We start from the raw sequence: 24,916 nt of genomic DNA on the forward strand, positions 1-24,916 counted from the left end.
GAAAGCGGAGTAGTACTAGTTCCAGATACTTTCGACCTGGTTTTTGATCTCGAAGTAACGGGACATGAAGATAACCGAGTAGTACAAAATGTTGCAAAAAATTTGGTGGAGCGTATGGTTCTCACATTTGAGGGGCAGCAACTTTTCAATTTGAATAAATATAATCTCATTGAATGTTATCGCGATCTCTTCAAACATAAAAAGGAGAGAACGAACATGACACTGTACGGAATTCAGAACGAAAATCTAAGAAATTAAGAAGTGGCGCGGCCGATGCAAATGCCGACAGGCTTTCAAAATGGGACGATATTTTACTTTTCGACACATATAAAACAAAATATGCTATTCGTCTCACTCACCCCCTCATAACAGGCCATGGAGTTGCATATCCAGAAGCGTTAGGGAGTCATATCGAATGGGAAATTACGTTGGCACCCACCTCCCAATTACTTGTCAGTATATATGTTGTTACACCCAATTATAAATTAAAAAACATTCAAATGGAATACGAAACAATTTCTGATCCCGTACTCGCGAGGTCAACTGCTGGTTATTACAACAGTGGGAAAGTTACCTTTACGAGCATATACATTATTTTAGAACAATCCCATTCAAAGAATCGGACACGGTTATCAATGAAATATAAATGTACCACGACGTAGCATTAGAGGTATCGCTATACTCTTCACTAAAATCAGAATCAGACAGAACTGAACAGTGAACTTTTCTTTAACCCATCCATTGAATCTGTGTCTGTAATGATTGAAGGCATTGCAAATAAAGTGTACGCTCAGAAGATGATACCAAGACAATTTGGCGAGAGGTGCGACGGTATTTTGCTGAAGATAAAGATTGGTGTGAAATTGATATAGATGAGGTCGATTATTTGAAGAATAAATTCTGTCTGTTTATCGATCTGCGTAGTTTTAAAGATATTGAGTTTCATGGAAATGGTCTTAGAGTAATGAACACAAAGGACGGAATTCAACTTGAAATTCTGAAGAAAGACACCTCAGTTAAGGGTGCCGACGACGCTCGCGATGACAATATATTTGCTCACGTTTATGTTATTAGCGATGCCCAGGTCACTGTTGAAAATAGTAGATTAAAGTCTTTTCAATTTTAACCATGACCCGTCATTCCTATCGGCCATGTTTCTGCCAGCCATTCGCCCGTGTCTGGATTGTATAGCTGCACACGCTTGATATCATTTGGCGCCATCATAATTTTACTACGCTTTTCACTACGGATTTCTCCAGCCTTTTTCCGTACAAACTGTACAAATTGTGCCGGCTCCGGCTCCTTCCCAGTTTCAAATAGATCTTTATAATCTTCAAAGTTCAAATGTTTTCTAACACAAACATCTTTCACCCCTTTATTTTTTTTCGTCTCGGAAACGGGAGTTCGAAAAGCATACACTTTCGAGCGTATGCCGACAAAATCAAGAATAGGTTCACCATTCAACTCATCTTTAAATTTACCTATCACTTTTTTATTAATCTTCGGAAAGTTGGGCCCACTCATCCCACTAGTATCATATATAGACTTCTCACCATTCTTTTCCACATCTTCCCGAACTATATCATTGAAAGTTACGTCCGGATCCGGGATCGGCACACTGTAAACAAAACTATCAGTATCCATGTAGGCTAATCGTATTCCAGGGAACCGCTTTCGAAAGTAATTGTAATGCGTCTCATACATAAGCAGCTTAGAAAGTTCCAGTACTGCGGCGCCGATGAAAACTGGTTTTACATATTTATGCTCATCCGTTTTCAGTTCCAGTAGGACACTGTCGCAGGAATCGCCATCCTCTTCGGAAGTTATGAAAGTTATATGTTTCATCTTTGGATTATACTTCTGAATCTTTTTACGTCCACTATCCGTGCCGTTCCAGTCCGAAACAAATTTAAAGTCTCTGTACTTTCGAACATCTTCTATTGTCTTACCAAACATTGCATTATTCATCAGCTTATAGAAATTCTTTTCAAAATCTGTCCTCCCCTTTGTCCTCATTTTAGTGTTAAAGTCAATATATTTCGCGAGACATGGAGCTTCATCGAAAGCAAGCACCCGATAATCTTTTTCAATCTCATTCCCATCCGAAGATAGAATTCCAGCAACTTGTAGTGTAAGACGTATCTCTCTCTATCCATCACACTTGTAATCAGTCGACCGCCCTGCCTCGGAAATTCATAGTGATGCGGTGCTAATGGCAAATCGCTGTGTTCTTCATGTAATTCGGCTGGGTATTCTAAGTCTACTTCTAGAAAACTTGGTGGAAAGGTGGCGCCAGGTCCCCACGCCCCGCCTCGGGCCCCTTCTTCCCATTCCTCCCACTCTTCCATCGTCATCCAATGAAGTCCGCCCGTAGGCATTGCCTGACTCATTGCCCAGCCGTAGAGATTGTTTGCATCGAGATATTTTATTTCGGTCACTGGTTTCTCCGGATCGTAATTCCCACCAGCTTCCCCTTCGACCTCATCTGTTGCATAAGCAGGATGATTTGTCTGTAAATAATGAATATTACACTGGCTGATACCGCCTCGAATTCCCCTCTGTACGAAATTCATCTGCTCAGCATCTTGAATGAGCCCAAATTTATTACCCGTATAAAGTAACATAGCATCCCATGTTAGACCGGGCGCCGACATGTAATGGGCCGGATCTAACTTATATGCTTCTAAACATGTGTCACGGAAATTTTCGAATATATTTGCAAGAAGTAGAACGTCAGTCTCACAATAGAATTCCATATAATCTTTAATCGTCTTACATCCCACTTCATCCCACACCTTCAATGCATGCTCATAATCAGATTCTGAAATCCCCTCTTCCGTCAATTCGCTATAAAATTTGCCCCTCGGTGGTAGCTCCTCTTCTTCCAATCGCTCTGGAGAATCTAAATATTCATACGGAAAGAAACCTTTCGCTCTTTGAATGTCCGGGTACGAAAGTGGGGCCGCCGTCCACCCATCCTCCGGCACAGTTTTTGCCAACTTCGCCAATGACCCCATCATCAGCTGAGCACTGTCCATAAACTTTATAGAAAAGAAACGTTTCTTTATCTCCCTCTTCCCATCAACAACAATTGAGGCACTAAAAATAAATGTTTTCGAGAGACCCATAATTCCACCATTGCTCGTCTTAGCTATTAAATTTGGCTCTTGTCCGGGACCATCATCTATTTCATGTAATTCTTTCAAAATAAAAGAACCATCGTATCCCTTGAGGTTGTGAAAGTAGATAGGAATGGTTCTCGACGGGCGGCATCCCTCGCAATAAAAAGTCGCCTCCTCCTTCACTACTCGGTATCCTGCCGGCTCTCCACATGCAATACAGACTGGATCACATCCGTCACGCTGGTAATTAGATCTATCTTTCATCGGTATTATTTTCCAATAATACGATTTCGAATAATACTCGGCCCGTTCTTTCATATCCTTTAGAAAGTCTGTAACACAGGAGAGCCCCGTGAATGTTCTTTTACCATAAACAGTGGGTGGTCGCCCTTCGCCCCACCGTTCCACCATAACATACGAAAGACAAATTGGAATGTGTCGGCCTGTCCCCTTCTCAATAATTGCTTCAGTATCTGCATAGACGACGTAGGGGGCGGGGACCTTCTTCCGATGTCCTTCGAATTGACACACTTCCTTAGGAAAAACTGGCTGGGCGTCGTCTGTTCCACAGTACACCTGATGTATTTCTAATTCTTCTGTTGACTTAAAACCTCTTTTACAAACCATACAAATACACTTCTGTCTGCGCTCATTCTTTCGATTAGTACGAGAATTACGAAGGCGATTTAACGCAGTAATTGGTATGAAGTGGCACCTTCGGGACGCATCTTCACCGATTATCAGTAAGATATTTGCTATTTGATCGCCTTCGGCTCCGCTACTATATAACACAGTTATGTCGGACGGGGGAGTGGGATCATTTTCGTAGATCTGAAATACTTGAAGTTTGACCCCTGGATTTTGCTGCTCGAAGCGCCTGAATACAGTCATATCGGCGGGCGTAGGAAAGGGAATACCTTCCCAACAGTAGTCAGCAATAAATGGAGCGTACGTATTCCATTTTCTCCTTACCTGACCACATTTCTTTTCACGAAACTCGGGGTCGGTCAACTTTAAACTTGCTACGATGGCGTATTGAAAACAGTTCTCGCTGCCCGAAGGTAGCACCAGATCGCTAACACAATGCTTATTTTTTAACCATCCGGGAAGTTGAATCCCAGCCCCCGGGCCAGCCCCGAGTAAAACTTCTACTAGAATTACTTCAAAATTAAGTATCTCCTCTAGAACGAGACCAGAACCCTCAACAGCTTCAATTGTATCAAGCATATCGTCGTAGCGTTTTACTAATTGTTGCCCCACATCCGCCCCTCTTACATCTTTTGTGTATGTATCTTTTAATTTAACATACAATGTACGCGGTTGTGTATTACCAGTTTTCGGATCCGAAAATTTGACTTCCATTTCGGTATAAACAGAGTACATCTTTCTTTCTTTGGCCATACCTTCAATATCCACCAGCTCCCCGATATCCTTGACTCGCTTGACTTCAGGAAATTTTTTTTGTAAAACTGCTCCCTTGAATGCTGTATGTAATTGACTGGCCATAATAATCTTTATGATATATACTATCCTAAAAATTTTTAAAATGAAAAATAATTATTCTATGATAGGTCATCAAAATCCACTATAATATTTTTGTCAGCATTTATTTGTTTATATATCTCACCTAATCTTTCTAAGTCGACTAGTTCTTCCACATCTTGAATTTCTGGTTTATTAGGCGCAGCACAAAATAACCTCTCAACAGTGAAAGAAAGGCCACGCTTACTTAATCGCGGTTTAAATGCTAAGAATTCTATCTTACTACCTTTCCTGATATTACGAGGTACAATAGCAGGATTTTCTCGGACTGGCAATGGGCTCACTGTTTTAAAAGCACAGTCAATTTCTTGAACCATATCAATACATGTAGCGAAATCGTCCCCTCTTTTAAACTGAAATTTAAAATACGCCACTGGCTGCGCCCCGCTCCCTCGCTTCTGATACACTTTAGATGGATTGTAAAATCCGGTAGTATTCTTGGAGTGAGCGGCCAGGCTTGCAGCATAACTTTTAGCCCCGCTTGCATCGAAACTTTCACCTAGGGTACGGAATATTATTAAATCAGTAAACTTTTGAAGACTCGGTTGCCAACGGACACACACCCCATCGCATGTAGCAGGATCTCTAGAGCCGTACTTAGGTCCGATGGGGAAAACCACTTCTAGCTCACTGTCTACGTATATGAAAGGATCTACCAAAGATTCACCAAATATGAGTTTGCCGTCACTGATTTGAATATTCTCTTCTCCGGTTTCAAGTATTTTTATTGCAGTTGAAATAGAAAGGATTGTCATTGTCTTATCGTATATATCTTAATAAAAAAAATTTTTTTTAAAAATTTCTATGATATAGTACCCCAAAATGTCATACATATTCATAAATGGACCAACTGGAAGTGGTAAGAGTTACGATGCAGTAAATTTGACGGAGACTCACGTACCAGAATTTGACACTAGTTTTTCCAGCAACATTGCCGACTTTTATAATGGGCGCCACGTTTCGATTGCCGATTTTCAGAAACAGTTTATAGAACATACTCTTAGTTTACAATATCAGGCTGGGGAGGGCCTCCCTTCAGAACGCTACATTATTTGTGACTCTTCCATAATTCAACATCTAACTTTTTCTAGAATCCGGGGCGTGGCAACGGAAGAAAAAAAGATTGTTTCTAGAGCATTTGACCATTTACCCAGTTTCATTATCATATTCAAAGATATGCCTTGGGATTATTGCAGGCGGAATGTGTTGACTCGAGCCAGGTCGTACGAAATAGCCGCCTTAGAAGAACTAGAAGAGATTCACAACAAGTTCAAACAGACTTTCTTAGAAATTTGCCACGACTATAGGCTTCCATGTTTGGTAATTCGGACGCTCTTACCCCCCTCGTTCTCAAGAATATACTTAATCCAACAATTGATACTGAGACAGTCGGGCCAGTAGAATATCCACGAGCTTTGACTTTGGAATTGCATGGAGCGGCGGCAGCCAAGGATTTTTAATAGACGGTTTCAAGGAGGAGAACTTGAAAAAGCGTACTTCCCACCTGGACAAGAACAACTAGAACAACCTCGAGTCTCACTAAAGAACCTACACAAACTTCTTAACGCTTGTGAATCTGTGTGTGCTTATAATGCTTCGTTTGACCTACGAGCACTTGACATTATGAAACCCTACGGTTCTGAAAGGGACTTTGAAGTTACTTGTCTATGGCTCATGTCAGTTGTGTACATTATACTTCAACCAGAACTTATCGATAAAGCTGAAAAAGGGGACTCGAAAGAACGGACTGTGGTAACATGAGAAGTCGCTTTGAAGATCTTGCAAACTTAATATGTTCAGGAACTGAGATACCACCTCATCCACATACGGCCCAACAAGATGCAGTAAGTGAACATTACTTACGACAGTACATGATAAATACTTGGCCAGGTGGGGGGTGGAAGTGGGGTGGTAAACTGACACTTTCGGCTTTCAAGAAATTAAGACTTTTTCCATGGTACTTATTGAATAACTTTCGTAAATACTTACGTTAGTACTTACGTAGTACTTGACAAGTACCATGGACAGGAACTTACGTAGTACTTGACAAGTACCAGCACAGGAACTTACGAAGTTCTAATAACATTTTCCTCTGGCTCCCAACTATTGAAACTTTCTGGATAACCTTTCCATTTTATCAGATAATATTTCTTTCCTCTAATTTTTTTCGTCTTCAAAATTCGTTCTACTCTGTACAGCTCGTCGCGTTCCGAAAGGGCGCTCTGAAGTTCATCGGAGTAGAAAGTGCCAAGTATTTCCTCTCCATTCAGATCTTTTATTTTGTAAACTGGTGGTGTTCCAAGCCAGCTGCGTACACACTTTTGAAACCACGAAAATCTCCTCTGTCCAATTTGGTAAATATCCTTTCTTAAAAGTGGTCTTGTATTTTGTAATTCGAACCCGTTCTCCCGGCTTGAATTCAGGTTAACTCCCCCGGCTGCCAACTCAGGACCGAATAGTGTATAAAATGCCTGCCAATCGTTCTCCTCTGTTACGTCCCTGGTTTCATTTTGATACTTCCGTGAACGGTGTTATTGTAATTCTCAAGAAGTTCTGGTAGAATAGAAAGCCATTCTCGTGTCTGTTTATATGTAAAGTATTTCCACATCATCGTCTTAAGAGTTCGATTAAAACGTTCAACAACGCTAGCTTTTTTGTCACTGTAGGTGTGAAACCAGTGAATTCCCACCTCCTCCAACCACCCCTGCATTTTTCGATTAGTAAATTCCCGCCCCTCATCTGTCTGAAGTTTGTCGGGCCTTCTCCCGGATTTCTTAATCACGTCTTGTAGCGCCTGTAACGTATCATCAGCCGTTTTTGACTGTATCGGCCTGGCCCATGCATATTTGCTGAGCACATCGATTACTGTTAGCATGTATCGAATGTTACGGTTCTCTTTTGCGAACGGGGGAGGGAATTCCACGAGATCCGCTTGCCATTGAGAGTCTATCGATGTTACAAAAACGCGTCGGCCGCCCGAACCACCCCCACGAGTACGAGGTACCGGTTTATGTAGATTATAAGTTAGCTGAGTTTTTAACCACTCCTGCACCTCTTTCTTGGTCACTTTCAGTCCGCTGGAGCGTGCTGCGTCATACAATTTTTGTACACCTCCAAAACCAGTTTTCGGGTTGTAATATAATTCTCTAAGAGTACCTTCGGCTTCAGCTTCCATAATTGCTATATTATACGAAAAATTTTATGCCGTACGGATGCTGAAAATTAAATACTAGTTTACTGAATTGTATCCTTTTCAATTGCTTGATTAGGCCCACGGCATCCCGTTCTGACATCTCCATTCCATGTTCTTTTATAATAGTTGTGTTGTCTATCTTGTTAGGTGTGTAAAATAGTACTAACATCTTTATGTTTGCCCTGAATGGTTTACTAATACTAGTATATTGCTGAGTCAGAACCCAGACAGATAGTCCGTAGTGTCTTGCGTTGAAACCAAGTTGGACTAAAACATCACTGCGCTTCTTCATATCTTTGGACCAGGCGCAGTCGTCGAGTACTATTAAAGTGTTCGTGCCGGCCCATTCGTCCCGTACGTAGATTAGTGTATCATTCACAGCATCGGGTCCGACCGGAAACACGAATACGTTGTCATCGGCGAAAATGAATCTTTTATTATACGTTTTATTAATCATGAATGTTGGGCAAATGAAAACTATATATTCGAATTTCCTTAAGTACGGACCAGTGAGGAGATCCATTACAAATTCTGTTTTGCCAGAATCTGTCGGTCCATTTATAATCATGTTGAATGGCGGGGTAGCGTATATTGACATTTCCTCTGGATCTATATATTTAGTGACTTTATTCCAGTACCTACAATAGTAATGAATATTGCTAAAGATAACAAACCAATTTTGCCGAATTCGTGAATAGGGTCTGCAGATGCTGCCCGTTCCGAAGGCGGTGGGATGGGAGGGGACGCCCCCCGACTCGTATCAGTCGCTCCCCTTCGGAACGCTTCGGGCTCGTCCTGCCACTTCACGGGATCCCCCCCCCCCCCTCTCCCCTCCTTCCATCTCATGTACAGCACTTTCTCGAACTTCCGTGTTTATATCACCATTCACCCCGAAGGACATAGATTCTGTTGCGTATTGCAATTCATTATTATAACCTGAGATCGCCGGGCCCGAAAGGATGACCATCTCAGACGGTAATAGAAGTAAATTGGGTGAGACTGCCATATCAAGTTTGACACCAGTATTCATTATTGTGTCTTGATATCGCCTATAACTAATTACTTTGTCGGTATTGCGAATTTCATCTTCGAGGAGAACGCCAAATTCTTTTCGAACTTGCTCTGCACTGCCAGTATCCCCCACTATGGTACTGCGAATATTTGCTTGTGCGCCGAGTATGCAATATACGTAGGCTTCAAGGCTTTCATTGAGGCGGGCTAGGCCAGCCTTTGTTAGTCCCGAGTCTCCCTTCAGAGGAATGAAACTATTATATTGTCCCTCCGATCCATCATTTCGGAAGAAATAATAGTGTGGTCTGTCTTTGTCGGGCAGTACATGTTTTTTCTTTCCAAAAATGGTATGTGTATAGAAAACGCCTCCGTCGGCAGAGAGGAAAAAGTCATGACCGTTGTATATCGCTTTTGGCTGTCTAACGGGCCCACGATTAGTATAATATTCATAACCATAACCAAGACCCTATTTTGACCTTTTCGATAACGAAAGTCGGACTTCGTTGGGCTTATATTTCCAAATTCTGTACAGAGAAGTTCATATTGGACGAGATTGTACGGATTGTCGCCCGCTTTGAAGGTGGGGGTATCGTCTGGAAGTGCAACACCCATTTCGTGAAGGATCCTACGTATTGTAAAGTATACATGGAAACGGCAGAATGATCGTATTTGGGGCGGAAATTTCTTATCAAGAGATGGACGAATGATATACCACAACCAGTAGTGCTACACCATACAGCGAAATTCAGTTGCTGGTCCCAGTATTTCATGTTTGGTCCGCCCAGCCAGACATTACTTTCTTTCGCTGATCGATGAGTGATTACGTTATCTTTGAACACATCCCGTGGATGAAAAGTAAATTTTCTGTCGGCGTTACATATATTTCTAAGTCCATGAGAATAGGTTTTATTCCTCCATCCGGTTTGGAAGGAATATCAGCATGCTGTACTGTTGGTATGCTCGTCTTATTCAATTGAAAAGCAACTGGGAATAAGTCTGTACTCATGATTCGTGTTTCTATATACAGATAGATTTTAATGGAGGAGAATTTTCCATACTTCGGAATCGTACTAACATTCCAGACCATGTTAATATTATATTTCGGATTCAGGTTTAAACGAATTTTTTATTTTTTACTAAGAATAGATAACATACTGCAAACAATGGAGAATTTAATAAAGTCATCGGCAGCGGCAAATACGACAGCGCATTCCGAAGGGCCAACCGCAGCATCGGACAATAATCGATCCATAATAGAGACGAAACGTGAAAAAATACTCTGTGTCATCGCAAGTGGTCAAAGCAAGTTATTTTTTGGTAAGGAGATTACAGTTAGAGAAGTGGAAACGTGGAAAGATGAATTCATAACACGAGCCTTTAAAGTCTATGAAGCGAAATACAGTTCTCTTATAAGTAATACCATCACTCAAAGTTTCATAGATCTAGGAGCCCGTGCAATAAGTCAGGTAGTTCCATCGATGATCGAGATAACTATGCCACTGATCTTAAAAAGGATTTTATTCTAAACAGTGAAATAAAACGATTATCAGGACGGATAGGGTACACGTGGGGGCCCATACTTGCTCTAATTTCCACCGGTTTAATTACGGGTAAACATTTAAATTTTAAAAAAATCGGGCTTAATATAGTACCTGAAATAAATGGATTCAACTTCGCAAACGGTTCCTACTCAGCAAACGGAAACGACGACGGAGCCCACACCGCAAACGGAAACGACGACCTTCCCTACGCCACAGCGCAACATAGAGAAAGTGACGTTACCGCCGAAGCATCCAGGGAGGGTTGCTGCAGGGAAGAAATTAGCGGAATGGAACAGGAAAAACAAGGAGAAGAAACGCCAAATAATGAAGGGGGAGGAGGGGAGCGATGCGGTAGCGACTGAAGCAAACTGTATAGACCTATCGCCTACAATGAAAGAACAGTGTGATAATAAATGGTATAATAAATGTTATCTTGTTTTAGGAATTGTGGGAGTTTCATTGACTGCATTAGGGCTATATTGGGGGCGTGCTCGACATAATTGTCCCGTTCGGAAAGATGAACCGCTTCAGAAAGCGAAAAAAACAGAGCCCGTAGCAGCTCCCTCCAGAACAGTTCCGAGGGGAGGGGAGGGAGAGGGGGAGGGGGGACCCAGCTCCTCTACATTGTATGAGATGGATTAACTCCCCCATATTTTATTTTTTATTTTTTATTTTATATACTAGTCAGCAATCATGGATATTAAAACAGTTGTAAACACAATGTACGATGGTATTGTAATCGCAGGACTTGCGATGGGATATCTTATGATCTCCAGCAAATTTTTGAAGATGGATATGGGCGATCCAAGTCGACCAAATTTGACTCGCTTGGCAAAATTAGGCGGTGCGACTGCTGCCGCAGTTGCGACAAAAGATCTCCTTGAACAGAAAAATATTATTCCTGCAGAACCTTATACTTTGTAATAATATACAGTTAGCTATGGCCTCAGCAATAGGAATGACAGTTCTCGGTGCTGTATTAAATGCAACGGCATTCACAGGAGGAAATATTATCGGACAAAGCTTTCTGGAATGGTGAGGCTCTTATTGAAGAGAAAGTCCGACATGATAAAGCATTAGAAAAATTTGAACATGATCGCAACGTCTGGTCAGAAAAAAGATTACTACAGGCTGACTGGGAAAGAGAAAATCGGGCAAAGGATGCACATGCTGCGGTAGAATTAAGAGATACAGATGCAGAAATCCTAGAAGAAGCAGAAGCGGTGCAAAGCCGTTCCGAAGGGGCAGTTCAATTCTCAGATTATTATCAGCCAAGTCAAGAGCAAAAAAAATATGAGATGATCTATATTGCTGGAGGATTGGTCGTGGGATGGTTTATCTTCCGATAGGGTTCCTTCGGAACGCACCTGTAGGTGGAACGACTACAATAATTCAATACAAAAGCTAGTTGGCCAGTTATTGAAATCGATCATCTTTCCATCCTGATCTGTTATCCAGATACGCATTGAACTCATATGGTCTGAACCTTTTCTCAATGGCATGGAAATTGAGCCCCAGTTTTTAAAATTATAGGTGACCTTTTCACCTATTTCTTTTGTATCCTGAATGGGAAGTGTTTTTAAAGAGTCTGATACTACTCCCTGTACGTATTCGTCAGAGCTCAAGCCAACATAACTTCCAGTAACATCAACGACATCTGAATGAACTATGTATTTAGTGACTGTTAAGAAATCTGCTCGCTTTGGACTCATAGTACTTTTTGTCACGGGGTTGTTCTCAGGTTTATCTGAAAAGCCGACGACGTTGGCAAAGCTACCTGTGGCATTGAAATAGACTTTAATATCTTTCGCCAAAGTTAGAAGAACGTGGCCTGTCGGCAGATGTTTTTCAAAATTAATTTTTTGCTTCAATCCGATTGCTTTGTTTAACGTATCGATATTGTAGTTACCTGGACGTATTGATTTAGTCTTCTTTGGTTGGTCACCTTCTTGGTATTTTAATACATTATTCGTCGATGTTATGTTATGCCATGAATTGTACAGTCCACACTCTAGCAGCCTTATCTTCGTAAACTGTGATATGTCAATGCAAGGGTTAAAATACATAGTAACCGGTTTGCCTGTTTTGCTTTCAATCTCAATGATCATCGTTGTACGTTGTATATTATTACAATGTATTATTTATTTTTCACTGTATATAGGTTAATCATGTCTGGTCCAAGTAACTCCGGTCTAGGTGTAATTCGTGTACAAAATCTTGAGCTTGAAGATCTGAGTGATGTTAAAGTGAACAATAATACTAAGATAGCTACTAATCATAATAAGGATTATGTCCTTCGTTACAAGGACCGCGAGAAATATTTCGTTTTAGCCGCGGCGCCCCACGAGCATGCTGTAGAATTTTCTGAACTTACAGACATTGATGAAACCGTAATTGACGCCACAAAGGCTTCGAATGATCCTACTCCTTTTGCACTGACATGGAATTCGACTAGTCAGAAATTCATGCCTTATAATGTACCGCGTAACATCTTAGATATATTGATAGTGAAATTAGTGGTGGAGTTGCTGAACTGCCAGGAACTCCAAATGTTATTTATTTCGATAGCAATGTTAACAAGTACAAGTTGTTAGATTTTCGTAGTTGGCTTACTCCTACGAATCCATACATTGCACTTCTTGGTATACCGATTCACCTTAAAATTAGTCCTCTTAATACAATAATGAAGGCAGATAATACACTAAGAAGGTGGATAAACGAGGGGGAGAATTATTGCTCGTATACAGCTAGCGGAGTTCCAGTTAGATTATTTTGGGACACAACTTTAAAGAAACTGGGTCTTAAAAGTGTCGGTGATGAGGCAGCTGTTCTCACTTTACAGACAGTAAATCAACAGATGACTGATAATATGAAAATACTTCAACATGGTACAGTTCTCATTAGATGTGTAAAGTTAGCTACTGGAGATGAATTTGACGATTTGGTTGGATATTATGCTATGAAAACAGATAACAGAACAACTTGTGATATTATTATAAGTATCGATAAAGATCGTAATGAAATGAGTATTGAATGTTTTGTTGGTGGGAATAGAGTAGAGAACGACTTAGGAACTACATTTGTACGTAGAGATAAAAGAGTGAACACTTTAGATATCAGTACCATTCATCTGAAACGACTCATTTTGTTTGAAGTAATGGTCTTCCGACATATTTTAAGTTCAGAGGAAATTACTAAAATTTTATCTATCGGGTGAACAAGTTAACTAGAGTCGTTCAGAAAAAAATTCCACAGAAACCTATCGGAACGATTTTTCTGAAAACTGTAGAATGACAGACATTGAACATGACATCACAAGTTACTAAGCAACTGGAACGGTATTGCGAAATTCCTGGAAAGCCCCTGCTGGAAACGTCCCGATAGGGGTATTGCACAACAGTGTTCTGATAGGGGTATTGCGCAACATCCCTATGGTTCCGCTCGTTCCGACGACTCCAACATAGTGAAAAGGGAACAGCCAGCAGATAAAATTCACATCCAGAAACGAGACCCGCACCTTCGGAACCGTAACCGAAGGGTTGCCTTTGTAAGAGCAGACCGGCTCTGGTACGGCTCAGTCAGAATCTATCTAACAAATGAGAGAGAGAATAGAATGTCCTTCCGTTTTGATAGTGGGGGTGAGTCATAGCACATTGCGCAAGTCCAGGACCTGACTCAGCAGGGAATTTCCCCGCTTAGTTCAGGACAATGCACTGCTGCGCATGAGTTCATATATAGGTCAGGGTCATACTTTAGTTACATGGATGGTTAAATTTTCCTTCGCTTCATGTAGATAAATGAATAAAATGGGGTGTAAAATTCTTATTAATCCCAGTTGCCCACGTTTTCTTTACTACTGAAGATACTCACTTGTTCTCCAACAAAAAAGAGAAAGGTAAAAATGTGTACATATGTAGAGATGTCGATGTAGAGTTTCTGAAATGCTGTTTATTATTAAAAGTGACACAATCGATTAACAGTGCAAAAAACTGGTTTTCCTGGTTGCTAATCTCTCATGTCTTTTTTAACAATTTAGTTTGTGATGAAATAAAAGCCCTTCTTAGGGTGTAAAAAATACCACCTAGGCCTGTTTGCTTTTGTCCAAGAGGAACAGAAGCTATTGGTACATGTTCTGCTTGGCTTTGAATAAAGGTTGGATCCTTATATACTTGGAAGGCATGAAAGATTTGCTCGTGGCAGATTTTCTAATTTACCACCATCCCGTCAAAATCTGTGTTTTCACATTTAAAGTTAATGGCATGTTTGACACCTCAAAGGTCTAACAACATTTTTTTTGTGTATATTTGGTTTCTTTTCCAGCCTGCCAATTAAACTCATAGCTGTACTTTTTTGTAATTTTTTTCCATATCGTCAAGTTCGCAATATCAAATGGTCCATCTCTATACTGGAGAACAAGAAGGAAAGAGAAATATCAAATATTAACTTTCCCCTAGTTGCCATAGTGATTGAAGAGTCATCACAATTTGGTTTTGTGTACAATATGTTTTCATGATACTTAAAGACAACCAGAGTTAATGATGCATGAATTCAGAGGCGAAGTTTAGGTTTTGAAAATACAAACGATTCAGTTATAGATAATTTTATTTTACTGCTGAGGTAAATTCTCAGAAATAACATTGATTCCTTAGATTCACAGTTCTACCATGAACATACAAAAGCATATATTTGTGAAATAAATTTTTATTAGACTCTTTGAAAATGTATAGTACACCTAGTACTGTACAAGGTTATCCATTTTCCATTTTAAAAATAACTGCTGCAGATTGCATATGCCCTTGTCCCTCGGCAAATTTCATGTTTATTCTTTGCAAAGCAAAGATGTTATTTCTTAATCTGTTGCTTTCTCATTAGTTCATTTAGGCCATGGTGACATAGGAATATCAAAATTTGACCAAATAAGATATATGAATGTACGCCCTAGCACAAAAAGTTTGTACCAATTTTTTTTTTTAATTTCTGCTTCTAGGATATGAAAGTTCTAGTTCATGATTATGCCAACTTTCAAATCACCAAGAACAGAGATTTCAGTACAAAATCAAATGTTCCATCCATGAAGATACCTCTACTCTCAGCCACCCAGCTTGTCTTTTTGAAAAGATAAATTTATTCCAACAAAATGGCAAATAAATCAAATCCACATATGAATGTGTCGAGCGAACGAACAAATTACAAAGCAACTTGTCTGAAACTTTCTCATGTAACTGGAAAGAAAAGAAAGAAAAATATCAATAAAATCATATCATTACGTAAATGCATTCGAGACGCACTTCGAGTCTTGCAACGCTTGAAAACTGAGACTACAAGTTGCAGCTTTTGCCGACGAAAAGCGCCCCCAGCGGTGGATCAGGAAGTCACCTACGGGACAAATGTGTCATATGACTTCCAACTTCCACCTTGGCGTTGACGTCAATCATGTTCGCCGGTTGAAAACGTAACATAAAGTTTCCTCCGCCGATTTTCAAGCAGAGAGTTGGACCAATAGGGCGCCTAACAGTACAAGAATGGTCAAAAAGTATTTACCCATCATCATGTTTCTACACATGGCGCTAGTATATTCCCTTGAAGAAGACCTGCATAATCCATTCAACGTTGTATGGGCCGCAAAAACTTATGAATGCCCTGAGACGTTCGGGATACCATTGGATTTTGAAAAGTATGGAATTATTGCAAACAAGAATGACCATTGGAAAGGTGACAAGATTTCTTTATTAAGCAGGAACGATTTGGGGTTGTACCCATACTACGACAAAAATGGAACCGCTGTCAATGGTGGAATTCCTCAGGTATCGTAATGTTTCGTGTGTTTGAGAAGCCGTGCGTACCGTGCTGTGTGTTCCCGGTGTCTTCCCACCAGGCCGTATAACGCCGGGAACACACAACACGGTACGCAGGGCTAGTTTAGAGTGGTTAGAGTAAGGTTAGAGTATACACATTGATACAGTAAGCTTACGCATTTAAACTGATTTATAAAATGTACGACCAGATAAATTCTCAACCTAGAGTATGCAGCAAAAACATCTTTGCGAGTACTACAGTATTGCATATTCAATGGACTACGGCCAGATCATGGATTTTTTTACACTTCTTTGAAATGTTGTCCTGCACAGCAGAGGACAGGTCCAGGGAAGTTACAAAAAGTCAAACTGTGAAGGAAAAAGGCAACATGATACAGTCTGAAAGGAGGGTACTTCATTTGCATGCATAATTAGGAATTTCTTTCAAATTCGAACAGCGCCCTCAGTCAGTGAGTGACGGTTATGGCATTTTTCGCCAGAATTTTATCCGCAGATATCTCAGCCTTCGTTTAGCATCCGTCCTATTTCCAGTTAGCAGCTGAATTGTACTCTTGGTTAGTGTTCGCCGATGATTTTTTGTGGGGTTTTATCGATTCGTTTTTGCGTTTGCCTTATTTTTATGGTTTTCGAGCGACCGAAAATGCCGTTCACTAAACACTGCCGCAAAAGCATATCCAAAGTCAAATTTCCATGAGAAGTAGGGAGGAGAGGTATCTTGAGTAGGTCCATACGATCTGAAAAATCTCAGTGGCTTAAGCCTCCGTTTTGAAACACGTCTCGTTGAAGTTGACTATGCAGCGCCGTTCATGTGTTAAATCTAACATGGCGACCAGCGTACAGCGCAGCGTGAGGTGTACACGTAGACTCTCTCAGCTCTTTCTCGGTCCTAACCGGCTAACTTTAAGATTTTTTCGGTTCTATTTATGTTTTCAATGATTGTGACGAGGAAGCCAGACTGCAAGCTTGTGTTACCTCACTGGCCAACACAATCTGCCTGGCTGGCTTCTCGGTAAAGTCGTGGACAGCGCAAATGGAAAAAAAAAACACTACGGTGACACAGCGACAGAAGGGCTACGTTTATCACTGTATGCGGCCGTACACTTAGTATAGTGGAAGACACCCGTCGTACTGACTAGCAGTGCTGTTTCGTTTATGAGTGATTTTTTCCGTTTTCGCATTCTAGTAGCTAGCAATCATACAAAAACTGTAGGAAATAACATCGGCCGCAAAAATCTCCGTGGATAAATACGGCTACCCTGTATCCTGCACACGAGTACGTGAATATACAATAGATGCGGCTAGAACGATAGCCGGTGAACAGCTGCGCGCTGCGGCCGTCCCTGCTAGCATTGCCGCAACGGTGCGTGCTCGAATTAGACATGGCACATTTTATAACTCATGTAGGCCCTAGCAAAAATTTTGGTTTTTTTTAAAGTATTGATGGTCATAATGTGACATTAATTATATACTTTATTTATATAGTACATCAGTGACCCGATTATAGGAGTAAACTTTGAAAAAATGAAAGATTAATCGTGTAACGCCCGCGCCGTGTGAACGACAAGTGGTTTGGTTGCAGTAAACAGCGTGGAGTGTACGTAGCGTGACGGGTGTTCGTATACTCATAGACCCTCGAGATCTACGTATACAGCGATATGGTAACTGCATGTCAACATTCAACACTGCCGCAAATACATGTCCATGGTCGCATGGTCATGAAAATTTCACCAAATGTTGATAATAGTTAAATGAATATTTTCTGAAATTTTCGGCTTGGCTTAAGACCTCTAAGGTCATTATCGAGCTGTTTTACGAAAAAGGTGAAGTTTACTTCCGCATTTGGCGGGTCGACCTCGCCACCCACTTTGTAGCGATTTAAATAAAATCTTCTCAACTTTTGTGAGTTTACCCTAGGAAAACAGATCATTAGTATGTATGCTACAGCTGAAAGCAAAAATTATAGTTCTAGCTATTGACGTTTTGCTGCACGTTGATATTTAAAGCCCGCCCTTTCGCCGCATTTTATCCCTCACTGCAGTGGCGGTCAGCGTAACGAAAACGAGGCTCTACAACACGAACTTTTATGCAAATTTCATAGGCTCCTTTCAGACTGGATAGCAAGTGAAACTTCATTCCTGGTGATACAGTGCGAAAGCAAGCTACATTTTTTTTTAAAACCTAATGGCTTCACACACATTCTTCTGGCACACCTATTGTTCTGCGTGTATACTTACTTATTCACTCCATGCAAACCTTTGTTTTCCATTGAATTTTAAATTACAGTTTAAACAATTTGCTCTCTCTTTACATGTAATCAGGAATGTGCCACCTTTCAACCAAAAGACAAACTTTTAATGCTTTTCTACTTATTATACAAATCATATGGTTTGATGTCTTTGCAAAACCACAATTAAAGCCAACATTTAAGACCACTTGATGAAGAGATAGCTTCATTTTCACTTCATTAATAAATTCACACCTCCAAGCTTTGCTACAGTCTTGCAAATTCCTGCCCAATCAGTAGTGTATGGAAATGGCATAACATCAAGACAATATGTGGCTGGTGTAATCACATGAATAGTCTTTGAATGTACCAGCTAGTAATGACAGGTAGTATTCTACATGAACAATAGAGGACATATCTTGGGTGCCGATCTAATTCAATGTACTAATTTGCATGGACCACGCAGGACTTAAAAAACTAGGCTTTAAAAGTTATTGAAACATGATTCTTAGAATGTTATTTGTGGTTTGGAGGAAAATGAAAGTTTCACACACAAAAACGAGAATATTTGACATTTTAATGAATATGTTATCAACAGCTAGATTACATTTTTGGTTGTGTAACACAAAGGAAATGAGAAGTATACTGGTTTTGTATAGTGACATTGAAATTCAAATCTGCAGGAAGAGATAGAACAGAATATTTATCTATTGTTGCAACAGAAAGGATGTATGTTTTCCAGATGTGGTGAAACAAAGACACTAAAAACAGGACAAATCAAACACTGGAATCTGATTCAGTTTTCATCCTGAGGATCTGGTACATAAACATTTCATGGTCTATCATCACACATCCCATATGTTGCAGCAAAAAGATCAATTTTTATGTTTGTCCATGGTTTGATTTTTTGATGTCTCTTTTTTCCACAATTACAAGTACATGCTAATACAACTAAAAGGTGATCACTTTAAAATTTATTGCAATTTATATGTGAGTTGATCTTTTTCATATACAAGGCTTCATTGTATACCTGTATACTTTGCAGTATACCATGTATACTTCACTGTATACTTGACACATTATACTTCACGGTATATAGTTCACAGTATACTGTATACTTGACAGTGGTATACCTGTATAATTGATGGTATACCGTATACTTTGCAGCATACCTGTGTGCTTCACCTGTCGATTGGGTACATAACTGTAAACCTTCAGGCACTTGGCCAGCAATTTACCTGCTCTAGCTCTGGGCAGGCAGGTTAAATTCCATGCTGATTTCTCATCCCTGCCAATAGCGCCCTCATTTATCTACTGTGCCAGCAAACGAAACAGATAAAAAAAAAATGTCATTTATATGATGGAGGGTGCATTGTTGTCTTGTTGATGATTCTGAAGGATTTATATGATGTACTAAATGTACTTATCAATTTCTTTTCTCAATCACAGCTCACCAATCTCACTGAACATTTTGAAAAGTTGTGTGAAGATTTTTGGAAATACTTTCCAGACCCAAATTATTCTGGTTGGATTGTAATCGACTGGGAACCATGGCGACCAATCTGGGAGAGAAATTGGGATGCGAAAAAGATTTACAAAACTGCGTCGATATCTCTGGTACAAGAGAGGCACAAAGACTGGCCAGATGACCTAATAGAAGAGGTTGCTAAGTTTGAATTTGAAACTGCAGCCAGGAATCTTATTCAAGGAACACTGAATCTGTGCAAGAAATTGCGCCCATATGCATTATTGGGTTTATATGAATTCCCAAAATGTTACAAATTCAGTGGACAGGGCACTTGTTCTGAAGCAATACAGAGAGAGAATGATGAATTACAGTGGTTATACGATTCAAGTACAGCTCTGTTTCCGTCAATCTATGTGTCATATAAACAAAGTGATGTAAAGGACTTTGTTAAGGCAGCACTTACTGAAGCAAAGAGAGTGACACTGAAATCTGAACATTCCAATAAACCAATCTATCCATTTGGTAGATTTAACTACTCGCACACATACTTCTACTTTACAAATGTGAGTATGCCTGTATAGTGAAGAAGTTATAACTATTTTGCAAATTTCCAAAGTAATTCTGTAGTTGCTCACAATTCTCTCTCTCTTCTCTCTCTCTCTCTCTCTCTCTCTCTCTCTCTCTCTCTCTCTCTCTCTCAACATTACCCCAGAAACTGGATGCCACATAATCTACATCTGAATTCATTGCACCTCATAATACTAGATCATCTTTTGACCAAATTCAATTTTCCAATGGTTAAATACTGACAGCCTGTAACCTCATGTGCCATCATCAGGTCAAATTGGTTAAAACAAGTGAGGTTTTATATATTCCAAATGATGCATTTTAACAAAAACTTGAATATTTGGAAGCCTCCTGAGTACCTAGATACTCTAAATATGAGTTTTACTGACCAAATTATAACATACCAAGCCAAGTTGGTGAAAATATATATGTATAAATTTGACTCAATGGAATTTTACTGACTTGGCAGATGGGAAGGTGATACTATCTGGCAGGATTAGGGTTTAATAGGGTAATTTTGCAGCACCAAATTCACACTAGTGATCAGTTCTTGAAGGGGTGACATGACAAATTGAATGTAAGTTGAATATAGGGAAAAAAGTTTGAAGTGAATGGCCATCAAGCAGTGAGTATGTCCTTTTAAATAAATTTTACAAAGTGACAGCAGTTGGGAAATAGAAACCAAAAAATGACATATTAAGCCTTGTCTTGCCAAGTTCATATTTTATCATTGGGTCAAGTTGGTCAAAACCAGCGTGGCATGTCCCGTACATGGCATTGAAGGCTCCAGAAGAATATAATTCATAACTAATCCTACTGTAAGAATCCGTACCATGCCAAATAGTCTCAAAAGTTTTGACTCAATATCACTTGCTGACTCAGTAGATAAGGCCTAGCAAGAAGAGGGTTAAAGATTCCATGTAGCTTTTTTCTAACCCTCCTTAGTGGTAGTCATCTAACATTCACATTTCTCAACTTCAGATTTGTTTTACATGCCACATGAAAGATACAAATAAACGAAGTAAGTTTACATCTATCCACTGAACCATTTCTACACCATTGTCGCCTCACACGGCTCTGTTACGTACTTCCCACTTGAAGCATCCACCTGCGCGACAAGAGACCTTGCCAAGCGGAGAATTTTCTACACCACTAAAAGCATGTGTACTATTCTCTTGTGTCTACCATGGAGGTAGTAGGAGAGGTCTCTCCTACTACCTCCATGTGTCTACTAACATTATATACCAAGTCTGGGAATCAGACTGTTCTTTTAAGATAACACAGGAGAGTCCAATGCATTACAGCCAGGTCCGAACAGTAATTCCGTGTATACTTTGCCAGTTTGTCATTGGCTGTGTTGTGAAGATCCATTTTGTCCCAACTTTTGTCAACTATTACTTTGTAACTGGTTTAAAAAGATGCTGCAAATTATTTAATTTTCAAAACCTATTTATATGATTGCCATTATTTTATTTATGTGTTTCTGTATTTATGAATTAATTCCATTGATTGATTGATTGATTGATTTGTTTGTTTATTTCAGGTTGATCTTGAGAATACCATTGGTCAGAGCGTAACGGAGGGCATGGCTGGGATTGTACTATGGGGCGATTACAATGACAGTAACAGTGCACCGACATGTCTTGGTTTGAAGCATTACCTGGACACCATGCTGGGTCCCTATATTCTGAACGTTACAAAATTTGCAAGGAAGTGTAGTGAAGCATATTGTAGTGGTCATGGACGGTGCATCAGAAAAGATGATGATGGTTACCATGGAGATGAATCACAAAAGATTGATGAATTGCAACTTTTAAAACAGAGGATTTGGTCACAGTACACAGAGAGTGAAATTTATGGAAATATTATATTCAAGAATAAGAAAGAAACCAAAGTGCAATATTCTTTCACTGAGACCAAATATGGAATGTATGGATGCCAATGTTACTCTGGTTGGCATGGCAACCAATGTAATAAAAGTTGATTGATGATTTTAAAAAAGTAAAATTTATAATTGAAACAAAGCCGTGCTAGTATGGTTAATTTCATGGCTTTACATGTTGACATCATTTATACATTCTAATGAGTGTAATTCATGTTGCGAGTTTTATAGGTACGATCATATTGGAAATGGTGTAAGGTTATGATATTTGCATTGGGTGAGAACACCGCCAAAATTATTTTGAAATTTGTATTTAAACTTATCTCATCATTATTATTCCATTATTTGATGATTTGGTGATAATTATGTCAGTATTTGGCCATTATGCCACTACTCGATCATTATTTTAATATCATTATGACATTATTATGAACGTTGATTTGGAACTTATCTCATCTTTATCATGCCATAATTTGGTGATTTGGTCAGTGTATTGTGGAATGTTTTGGCAAACCTACATCTATGTCTTGCTCATTGCTCCTTCAAAATGGTTACATGACATTAATATTTTATGACTGAGCACAGCTGCATCATACTGCAGTCAACACTCTCATCAATGTCAGCTGAGGTCGAAGTTGACTTAATGCCAGCTGAGGTCAAAGTTGACTTAATGATGGTGATTTCGGGTGATTTATTTTACGCAGAAAGAAATGAACCTGTGTTTTTGAGATATTGTGTATAGAAGTACTGTTACTATAACTAGAAGTAAATTAGGCTCGTAACTGACAAAATTCAGAATGTTTTAAACTCTGAAAAAAATTAGAGCAATGTGTGGATTAAAGTGATGAATGACTTAGGTAATCTAAATATCAACCATATATATAAACATCTTCCTCAGGTGAACACAGAACGGACCAATAAAGATGACCAACAAATTAACATTACAAATGTTTTGCCAGTCAGTGTTTTTGAAACTTTTGAGTTTCAACAATTAACGGCCAAGTTCACTGTTAATCACAATCATGAAAGCAAAAGGAGTAGAGGAATCATAAAATATATCGTTCACATTCAGTGATGTTGGTTGGTAGCTTGGCTGACCGTTGAAAATGACCGCATTTACCGTCATGTCTGCAGTCAATGATCATATCTTTCACAGAGTCATGGAACAGTCACTGAACTCTGAGACTTTTGAATGTACTACCACACACTTTGGTTTCAAATAAATTCAACAAGTTAAGCTCAAAGGCAGAATCATTATCAGCTTTCACTGAACGTGTCATTGAACTTAACATTGAACTATTTCAACATTGAAGATGAGACTATTATTGAACACGAAGGACTGTATGAATGAGTGCATGCACACCTTAGGGTTGCTTGCAACTTGCCGATCTGCACTTAGCTGCAAGCTGTCGCAGATTGGTTCCAGAGCTGCGGCAGTTCAATGCAGCTCAAATGTCGATCTGCACAGAATATTTGGAGCTGTCATATTTCTGCGCAGACTCAAGTATCTCTGAAAGATGAAATTCAGCTTTGGACAGCTCTTGGTAGCTCGAACAGGAGCCATCGTGCAGCTTAAAAATCATCCCAGGTAAAACTTCACATATATCACATTTGACAACCATTCTTGAAAATTTTTGTTATGTCCAGATGGGATGTCTTAAGAAAACTCACAGCATCTGTACGTTTAATGTATTATATTATTATTCTGCGCTTTCTTTTGAAATATGCTAAGTTGAATTTTTATTCAGCAACAACGGCAATGGACGGAAACAATATATGTGACAATTCTGTACACAGTACAGATTGAATGTACAGTAGTCTTGTAGGAGAAAAACTTCAGTTTTTTATTTCATTAGAAGAAGCATGTTTTACCCTGTTCTGATGCCCTAGCAATGTGATAGTGTGTGTAGAATCGAAAGCAATTTAAACCTTGATTGAGTAAAACGATGGATACAAGGACTCCCAGGAAGATACTCACTTGTTCTCCAACAAAAAAGAGAAAAGGTAAAAATGTGTACATATGTAGAGATGTCGATCTGTAGAGTTTCTGAAATGCTGTTTATTATTAAAAGTGACACAATCGATTAACAGTGCAAAAAACTGGTTTTCCTGGTTGCTAATCTCTCATGTCTTTTTTAACAATTTAGTTTGTGATGAAATAAAAGCCCTACTTAGGGGTGTAAAAAAACCACCTAGGCCTGTTTGCTTTTGTCCAAGAGGAACAGAAGCTATTGGTACATGTTCTGCTTGGCTTTGAATAAAGGTTGGATCCTTATATACTTGGAAGGCATGAAAGATTTGCTCGTGGCAGATTTTCTAAATTACCACCATCCCGTCAAAATCTGTGTTTTCACATTTAAAGTTAATGCATGTTTGACACCTCAAAGGTCTAACAACATTTTTTTGTGTATATCTGGTTTCTTTTCCAGCCTGCCAATTAAACTCATAGCTGTACTTTTTTGTAATTTTTTCCATATCGTCAAGTTCGCAATATCAAATGTCCATCTCTATACTGGAGAACAAGAAGGAAAGAGAAATATCAAATATTAA

The 24,916-nt window shown here is 39.5% G+C and overlaps 1 protein-coding gene across 1 annotated transcript; it reads left to right on the plus strand.

Moving 5' to 3' along the window:
• The first annotated feature begins 15,790 nt into the window (after nt 1-15,790).
• On the plus strand, nt 15,791-24,537 carry LOC139137644 (hyaluronidase-1-like). The gene is made up of 3 exons (XM_070705843.1): nt 15,791-16,213; nt 19,899-20,480; nt 22,028-24,537. The coding sequence occupies exons 1-3, from the start codon at nt 15,932-15,934 to the stop codon at nt 22,466-22,468; spliced, it is 1,305 nt and encodes a 434-aa protein (XP_070561944.1). The 5' UTR covers nt 15,791-15,931; the 3' UTR covers nt 22,469-24,537.
• Nucleotides 24,538-24,916: the final 379 nt, after the last annotated feature.

Source organism: Ptychodera flava, chromosome 7 (genome assembly GCF_041260155.1).
Source record: "Ptychodera flava strain L36383 chromosome 7, AS_Pfla_20210202, whole genome shotgun sequence".
In the NCBI taxonomy this organism is placed as follows: Eukaryota; Metazoa; Hemichordata; class Enteropneusta; family Ptychoderidae; genus Ptychodera; species Ptychodera flava.